General features: G+C 43.5%; 1 protein-coding gene and 1 pseudogene across 1 annotated transcript; one reads left to right on the top strand and one right to left on the bottom strand.

The window, feature by feature from the left end:
* Positions 1–438: 438 nt before the first annotated feature.
* On the bottom strand, positions 439–6314 carry LOC137598436 (extracellular calcium-sensing receptor-like). The gene is made up of 9 exons (XM_068318547.1): positions 6190–6314; positions 5784–6078; positions 5551–5637; positions 5047–5316; positions 4692–4898; positions 4297–4563; positions 3686–3913; positions 1434–1557; positions 439–1337 (listed from the first exon to the last, which is right to left on the bottom strand). Exons 1-9 carry the CDS (start codon positions 6297–6299, stop codon positions 439–441), a joined length of 2487 nt encoding a protein of 828 aa, XP_068174648.1. The 5' UTR covers positions 6300–6314.
* A 1414-nt stretch (positions 6315–7728) lies between these two features.
* On the top strand, positions 7729–8637 carry LOC137598726 (uncharacterized; annotated as a pseudogene).
* The last annotated feature ends 462 nt before the right edge of the window (positions 8638–9099 follow it).

Here is a 9099-nt window from a genome sequence, read left to right as displayed (position 1 = left end):
GAAATGTCGGACATACTGAACAGACTGAACACTGATCAGTATGGATGGATGGATGGATGGAAATTTTCCATTACAAATAACTGTCAATATTTTCTTTCAATATTTACATTGGACAGATAACTACTAAAAACGAGACTGGAATATATATATATATATATATATATATATATATATATATATATAAACATAAAAAATCAAACAGCAAAATAACAGAAAAAAATGTGATGAAGCAAGAAATGGGAATCAATAACATTAAAACCAAATGCACCTCTCCCAGAAAAACTATTTTTTAATGTTTCTATGGTGAGTTATTTTCCTATTTTGAAAGTCTGCTTCTTTATTTCTTCGTAACAAGAAGCAAACTCCTATGTGACAATACACTTATCCAGATATCAGCGTATCTTTTTAATGCAACTGTTCTTCTTGTGAAGTGGTGGCTCATCTCCCCATGATTCCTTTCTTTGTGTTCTTCTCTGGTCTAAACAGGATGATGTAACATTTAGGTCCAAAGAGTGCTACCAAGAGGCCAAAACTGGAAGCCAAGATGGCAAATACCTCCACTGCATCTGCATATTTGCCTGGAGAGTTGACATAAGCAGGGACAAAGGCGGCCCACACAGCACAGAAAATCACCATGCTGAAAGTGATAAGCTTTGCCTCATTGAAGCTGTCTGGAAGATTTCTTGCAAGAAATGCTAATAGAAAGCTGAGTATTGCCAGTGAGCCAATGTAACCAAGTAACAGAGAAAAACCAATTGTAGAACCAACAACACATTCATAAACTATCTTGTCTTTGTGGTATTTTGTGTTTTTATGGGGAACAGGTGAGGCAAACAGTAGCCACACAGCGCAGATTGCTCCCTGGATGGAAGTGAGCACAATAACTGTTATTCTCTGCTGAACTGTACTAAACCACTTCAGTATCGCTCCACCTCCTGGCTTGGAAGCTTTGAAGACAGCCAGGACAACCATTGTTTTTACCAGAATGCATGAAACAGATAACACAAAGCTTATCCCGAATGCTGCGTGTCTCAGCTGACAGGTCCATAACTTGGGACGCCCGATGAACAGCAGTGAACACAGAAAACATAATTTCAATGAGACCAAGAGCAGGAAACTCAGCTCTGAATTATTTGCGCGTACTATTGGTGTAAAACGATGACAGATGAAGATGCCCAATATAACAGCACACAGAAATGTGCCCAGCAGTGAACCAGCTGTCAAACAGATACCAAGAGGCTCATGGTAGGAGAGAAACTCTTTCTTCTTAGGAACACAGTGGTCACGTCGGGAACTGGACCAAAAATTCTGTGGACAACTGCTGCACATCAATGAATCTGACAAAAAAGAGACAATAAAGAGTTTCATTCTTGTTATTGGTGGTTATGGTATCCTTATTGTAAAATAAAAAACGGTAAAAATTAAACACCAACCAGTTTTGTTGCTGATCGTTCCATCTGAACATGGGATGCAGTCAAAACAGCACACAGGTTCCCCTTTCTTTATGGTCATATGGGCACCTGGCAAACAGCTGTTGCTGCAAACTGACTGGGGTGACTGAGGACAGAAAAATAAGACTTGGATTTCACATTAAAGTTAATTTTTAAAGTCACACGTTTTATATTTGTCATCACCTTATCGTGGTGGAGGGGTTTGTGTGTCCCAATGATCCTAGGAGCTAAGTTGTTTGGGGCTTTGTGCCCCTGGCAGAGTCCCCCATGACAAACAGGTCCTAGGTGAGGGACCAGACAAAGGACGGCTCAGAGACCCCTAATGATGAACAAAAACGATGAACCACATTTTCCATTGCCTGGACGCGGGCCACCGGGGCCCCCCTCTGGAGCCAGGCCTGGAGGTTGGGCTCGAAGGCGAGTGCCTGGCGGCCGGGCCTGCACCCATGGGGCCCGGTCACGCGCAGCCCGAAAGGACAATGTGGGTCCCCCTTCCCATGGGCTCGCCACCTGTGGGAGGGGCCATAGGAGTCGGATGCATTGTGAGCTGGGCGAGGCCGAAGGCGGGGACCTTGGTGATCCGATCCAGAAGCTGGCTCTTGGGATGTGGAATGTCACCTCTCTGGCAGGGAAGGAGCCTGAGATGGTGTGCGAGGTGGAGAAGTTCCAACTAGATATAGACGGGCTCACCTCCACACACAGCTTGGGCTCTGGTACCAGTCCTCTCCAGAGGGGTTGGACTCTCTTCCACTCTGGAGTTGCCCATGGTGAGAGATGCCGAGCAGGTGTGGGTATACTTATAGCCCCCCGGCTTGGCGCCTGTACATTGGGGTTCACCCCGGTGGACGAGAGGGTAGCCTCCCTCCGCCTTCGGGTAGGGGGACGGGTCCTGACTGTTGTTTGTGCGTATGCACCAAACAGCAGTTCAGAGTACCCACCCTTTTTGGAGTCCTTGGAAGAGGTGCTGGAGAGCGCTCCCACTGGGGACTCCATCGTTCTGCTGGGGGACTTCAATGCTCACGTGGGCAATGACAGTGAGACCTTGAAGGGCGTGATTGGGAGGAACGCCCCCCCACCGATCAGAGTCCGAGTGGTGTTCAGTTATTGGACTTCTGAGCTCGTCATGGACTGTCCATAACGAACACCATGTTCAGACATAAGGGTGTCCATAGGTGCACTTGGCACCAGGACACCCTAGGCCGCAGTTCGATGATCGACTTTGTGGTCGTGTCATTGGACTTGCGGCCGCATGTCTTGGACACTCTATTCTATGGGGGGTGCTTCGGGAGTATGGGGTACCAAACCCCTTGATAACGGCTGTTCGGTCCCTGTACAACTGATGTCAGAGTTTGGTCCGCATTGCCGGCAGTAAGTCAGATTCGTTTCCAGTGAGGGTTGAACTCCGCCAAGGCTGACCTTTGTCACCGATTCTGTTCATAACTTTTATGGACAGAATCTCTAGGTGCAGCCAAGGCGTTGAGGGTGTCCGGTTTGGTGGCCTCAGTATTGCGTCTCTGCTTTTTGCAGATGACGTGGTGCTGTTGGCTTCATCAAGCCGTGATCTCCAACTCTCACTGGAGCGGTTCGCAGCCGAGTGTGAAGCAGTTGGGATGAGAATCAGCACCTCTAAATCTGAGACCATGGTCCTCAGTCAGAAAAGGGTGGAGTGCCCTCCCAAGATCCTGCCCCAAGTGGAGGAGTTCAAGTATCTCGGGGTCTCGTTCACGAGTGAGGGTATGATGGAACGGAAGATCGACAGTTGTATCGGTCCGTCGTGGTGAAGAAGGAGCTGAGCCGAAAGGCAAAGCTCTCAATTTACCGGTCGTGTACGTTCCTGCCTTCACCTGTGGTCACGAGATGTGGGTCGTGACCGAAAGAACAAGATCCCGGATACAAGCGGCTGAAATTAGTTTCCTCCGCACGGTGTCCGGGCTCTCCCTTAGAGATAAGGTGAGTAGTTTGGTCATCCGGGAGAGTCGAGCCGCTGCTCCTCTGCATCGAGAGGAGCCAGAATGAGGTGGCTCGGGTATCTGATTAGGATGCCTCCTGCACACCTCCCTGGTGAGGTGTTCCAGGCACGTCTTACTGGGAAGAGGCCCTTGGGATTCTCCAGGAGGAGCTGGATGAAGTGGCTAGGGAGAGGGAAGTCTGGGCTTCCCTACTTAAGCTGCTGCCCCCGTGACCCGACCCCAGATAAGCGGAAGAAGATGGATGGATGGATGAAGAAAAAATACCTTGTTTGATTCAAAGTTCCAGAAGATTTTGTCTTCATCAATTGTAAGTTTTTCACTCTTGGAGACCAAACTCTTCACCACTCCCACATTCTGAACTTTAACTTTTCCATCAGGCAGCGGAAGCCAGTTCACAACATCATAGATTGGTAAAGCATCACCATTTTCATCAAATGACACCTGATCACCAAATGATGTAGTGAAGTTTACTTTTTCCAAATAATGCAACAGCTGCAAATGAATATGAGAGTAAAACATGAATGAAAATTAAAGATTCGATTCTATACACATTATAACACTGTCAAAACATTACACAATAACATAATGAATCCAATTCAACAATTTTCAAAACATAAGTACAGTAATACAGGAGTCTCGGAAAGCAGCACACTTCTGTGAGTCACAAAAGTGCTTTAATAACTCTATCAGTGTGGTAAAAGGTAATGCGGATAGTAGGTGGTTTAATATCAGTATGGGGAGAGTTCAGAAATGTTTAAATTATTGTAAATAAGATTGTCTCTATATCTTGGAATTTAGTTTTTGTGGGTGGTTCCTGAAACACATTAACCACGAGTAAGGAGGGATTACTTTATATTGATTATAAATGATCTGACCTGCCATGGCTCCATCTTTTGTAAGGTAGCACAGCTGTTCCCATTGAAAGGCCCTCTCCCTGGCTCACATTGTAGCAGGTCATTGAGTGCATGTGCCAGAGCATAAACAGCTTTGTAAATGTTATATTCAGGTCTAAGGTTAGAAACATCCAAAAACTCATTCTGCACATCTATGTTTTCCTCTCCAGTGCAAAGGTGCATCGCATTTTCTGCCCCATTTTTCAGATCAAATTTACACTGGAACATGTATTCCCAAAATTCTTTCACCTGAAATGCAATATATTATAAATTTAATAATGATGTAAATAAAAATGCTACTTTTTAAATTCATCATTGTTACACATTTTTGATATGCTTTTAATACTTTATGTACAAGTATTTATTACATGTCTTACCAAGCTGTTTCCATGGTTGACACTGTCATTTGGGTCAGGTCTTATTTGTAAGAGAAATTCCCTGAGCCCTGGCATTTCTCCTTGACGAATTGCAATTCCTAGTGTGCCACTGAGGTAGAGCATGAAACGGGGTGTGTGCAGCACGGCTGCTGTGCTCAAAGCTTCACTTGCCATCCACTGTCGACCTGTAACATTCTGCCTCGCCACCTGCATATAATATTACATAAAATATATATATTTACATGTTTCAGACTTTTGAAAAATGTAATGTTCTTTGCTTGCAAGAATTCCTTTGACTTCTATCCGTTATTTCAGTAAAACAGTTAAAAACTGTAGAAAGTGTAAAAGACGAAACCTCTTCCATGAGCTGAATCATAAGGAAGTCATGTGCAAACACCACAACCACACGAGCTGTTGACGTCTTTATCACATTCACAATCCTAGTGGTTTCAGGTGGGTCACTTTCCCAGGGTAAAACTTTTAAGTAAGCCAGACAGCCTCCACCAGAATGAGTCAGGTCAGACTGGAAGGAATGGGCAACATGGATTCCATAGTCATCATCACTGACCAGCAGGCCCACCCACGTCCAGCCAAAGTGCTTTAAAATATTAATCATAGCACGCACCTAAGTACACATGAAGGTGACAATGGATTATTTCACAAACAATTATTTTAAAATTTGATTAACAACCAGATTGCTGCAATTTAGGGAGCTCTTACATACACAATACATTACTTAAAGGAATTCAGTGTAATACATGGTATTATGATCAGGATTTTATATCATCAGGATTCATGTTGACAAGACTGGCATACTACTTTAGACTGTCCAAGACTGAAGAACTCAATTTTGTATTACCTGAAAAGCATCACTGGGAATAGTCCTGAAGAAGGACGGAAACCGCTGACGATCAGTCAGACAGGAACACGTGGAAAAATAACTCACCTACAATGAAATATAACTCATTAAGTTAATTTGCTCATCTCGTTTATCAGCCAAAAGATATTCATATTTGTGAAGTCTATGTTTTTAGTTTGAATGATACAGAATGGTATATTCAAATATGATAATATAGAGACCAGATGACTTACTATGGGCATTTTGAATAATCCTAGCATATCAGCAATGGCAACAGAAGAAGAAGATAAGGAATCACCCACAATCCCCAGGACTGGAGGGCTTCCTAAACAGTTGTTCTGCAGCAGAAACTCTTCATCTTGACCATTTGTCAGTGATAATACGGTACTTAATCCAACAACCAGTGTAACACAGTTGTCATACAAACTGTATCCCAGAGTCACATTCGGAAGCATACTGGTGTTCTTGTTGATCTCATCAATAGCAAAGGCCATGGTCATGGCAAACCTAAATCCTGCAATGTCAAAGCTAACATAAAATCAGCATAACTTAGCACTAAAGGTTATGAATATACAGGTATCATATACACACAGATGTATAACACAATATAACTTACATATACTGCAATATATAACCTACCCTTTGCACATGTGCCTTTGTGGCTTTGAAGTAAAACTCCACTTTGGGAAGACAGAGGTATGGTGGGCTTTGAATATCCCACCTAGTACCACATCACCAGGTTTGTGCATTTCATTAAGAAAAAACTTTCTCCATAATTTACAGGAAGAGGTAAATGCAACATCAAAATGGGTGGATAAGAAAAATAACAAAATAAGGAAGACATATGAGGTTAAATGCATTTTAATGCTAATCCACATAATTCCCTTCCTAGTTTCTCCACTGTCACTGTTTTCACTCTGACGTTTGTTATTTTTATTGCAGGCCTGACATCACTAAAGGTTCCACCCTGTTGTTGTTCAAGTTTAACACCACCCATCAGGGCAGCTTGAACGCCGCCCAGAAGGATATTTTTATTTACGAAACCCCAAACCAGTGAAGTTTGCACATTTTGTTAATTGTGAATAAAAACAGAATAAATTGATTTGCAAATCCCTTCCAACTTATATTCAATTGCATACACAGCAAAGACAATATACTTAATGTTTAAACTGGTAAACTTTGATATTTTTTGCAAATATTAGCTCATTTGGAATTTTGATGCCTGCAACATGTTTTAAATAGCTGGCACAAGTGGCAAAAAAGACTGAGAAATTGTCAAACAGTTTAAGTTTAAGAACAATATTTTCAAGGAGCTATTGCAAGGAATTTAAGGATTTGATCATCTACGGTCCGCAATATCATCAAAAGGTTCAGAGAAAATGGAGGAATTATTGCACGTAAGCGGCATGGCCGAAAACCAGCATTGAATGCCCATGACCTTCGATCCATCTGGCAGTACTGCATCACAAATTGACATCACCGTGTGAAGGATATCACCACATGGGCTCAGAAACACTTCAGAAAACCGCTGTCAATAACTACAGTTTGTCGCTACATCTGTAAGTTAAAACTCTACTAGCAAAGCAAAGCCACTTATCAACCACACCCAGAAACGCTGCCGGCTTCGCTGGAAGCTCATCTAAGATGGACTGATGCAACATGGAAAAGTGTTCTGTGGTCTGACGAGTCAACACTTTAAATTGTTTTTGGAAAATGTGATCATCTTGTACTCCAGACCAAAGAGGAAAAGAACCATTCGAACTGTTATAGGCGCAAAGCTAAAGTGCCAGTATCTGTGATGGTATGGGGGTGTATTAATGCCCAAGGCTAGGGCAACTTACACATCTGTGATGGTATGGGGGTGTAGAGTGATGAGTCTGGAGCTAGAAATAGAAGGTGTGATGTTCAGCCTGTTGGCTGCACTTCCTATTGCGGTAAGCTTTTCCGTCATTACCTGTTGTGTTTGTTTGACTGCGGCATCTTATTTCGCTTTCGTCACACAATCACTGTTAATATCTTGTGTCATTTTAGAATTCTAGAGTAAGCTAGTTGTTTCTCTCCATCTCAAAACTTGATAGCGAAAGCTCTCAAATATTTCAGCTAACCTTTTAAAAACTGTTTTATTAAAGTAATCTTCCGTACTTTCAGAGCTAGCTTAGTTTATCTTTGTTGCTAACTATGGCTACGCTTCCCTCTGTCCACTCTCCTCCCTCTCCTTCTCTCTGCTGCTCAGTCTGTCGGATGTATAGATTTTCCCCCACTTCCTTCAGCGAAGGGGGCATCTGCACGAAGTATAGTGCTTTTTCTCGGATGGAAGCAAGACTTAGTCAATTGGAGGCACTGTTTCGCTCCTTAACTGAGAATATAGCTGTGCCAACTAGTCAGGTAGCTTTAGCCGGAGCGGACCCACCAGCTCACGCTAGCCACTCTCCAGCTCAGGTTAGCCGTCCTCCAGCAGCCCCCGAGCAGGAGCAGTGGGTGACTGTTTGTAGGAAACATAGTGGCAGGCGAAAGCCTCGGGTTCACCACCAATCCCCGCAACCACTCGATATCTCGAACAGCTTTTCCCCGTTCAGCGACACACCCACTGAGGAACCTACTCTAGTGATTGGCAGCTCTGTGGTGTGGCACGTTAAACTAGAGACACCAGCGACCATAGTCAATTGTATCCCGGGTGCCAGAGCGGGCGACATCGAGTCATTTTTGAAACTGCTGGCTAAAGATAAACGTACATATAGTAAGATAGTAATCCATGTCGGCAGTAATGACACCCGGTTACGCCAATCAGAGGTCACAAAAATTAATATTCAGTCGGTGTGCAGCTAAGCAAAAACAATGTCGGACTCCGTAGTGTTCTCTGGCCCCCTTCCCAATCTGACCAGTGATGACATGTATAGCCGCATGTCTTCACTCAACCGCTGGCTGTCTAGGTGGTGTCCTGCTAATGACATTCAGTTTGTTGATAATTGGCGGACTTTTTTGGGAAAACCCGGTCTCATCAGGAGAGACGGCATACATCCCACTTGGAATGGCGCTGCTCTCCTGTCAAAAAATCTGACCACTTTTATTTCTGCCCCAAAACCATGACCCAGAGTTGAGACCGGGATGCGGAGTCACAGTCTTAAACAAGTCTGCACTCCTAGAACGGTCACCCACTGTACCTTCACCCACTGTAATGTTACCCACTACACTTTCACCTACTGTATTGTCACCCACTGTACACACCATTGAGACTGTGTCTGTCCCTCGACCATTTAAAGTTAAATCATGCAAATTCAAGTCATTTGAAGTCCAGAGGAAAGCAACTGGACACCCCAATTTAATAAAAATCAAAACCAGGACTTCAACAGCTCTGGAATACAAAACAAAATGTAGTATCCTAAATATTAGATCTGTCTTCAAAAGCTGTTTTAATCAATGACATTATATCAGATTATCAAATAGATTTATTGTGTTTAACGGAAACCTGGCTAAGTGAGGATGAGTATCTTTCCCTAAATGAAGCTACTCCTCCTAGTCACCTAAATTATCAGATCCCTCGAGTCTCAG

The sequence above is a fragment of the Antennarius striatus genome, chromosome 7, assembly GCF_040054535.1.
Source record: "Antennarius striatus isolate MH-2024 chromosome 7, ASM4005453v1, whole genome shotgun sequence".
NCBI classification, from domain to species: Eukaryota; Metazoa; Chordata; class Actinopteri; order Lophiiformes; family Antennariidae; genus Antennarius; species Antennarius striatus.
Note: the sequence above shows the minus strand (reverse complement) of the source record. Positions and strands in the feature narration are given on the sequence as shown.

What these genes read in the sequence shown, in the direction of transcription:
- LOC137598436 (XM_068318547.1), bottom strand. Translation starts at nt 6,299, where the DNA reads ATGCACAAACCTGGTGATGTGGTACTAGGTGGGATATTCAAAGCCCAC. An exon ending in TGATTCAGCTCATGGAAGAG is followed by an intron (nt 4,899 to 5,046) that starts GTTTCGTCTTTT and finishes TATTATATGCAG; the next exon opens with GTGGCGAGGCAGAATGTTAC. An exon ending in AAAAGATGGAGCCATGGCAG is followed by an intron (nt 3,914 to 4,296) that starts GTCAGATCATTT and finishes ATTCATTTGCAG; the next exon opens with CTGTTGCATTATTTGGAAAA.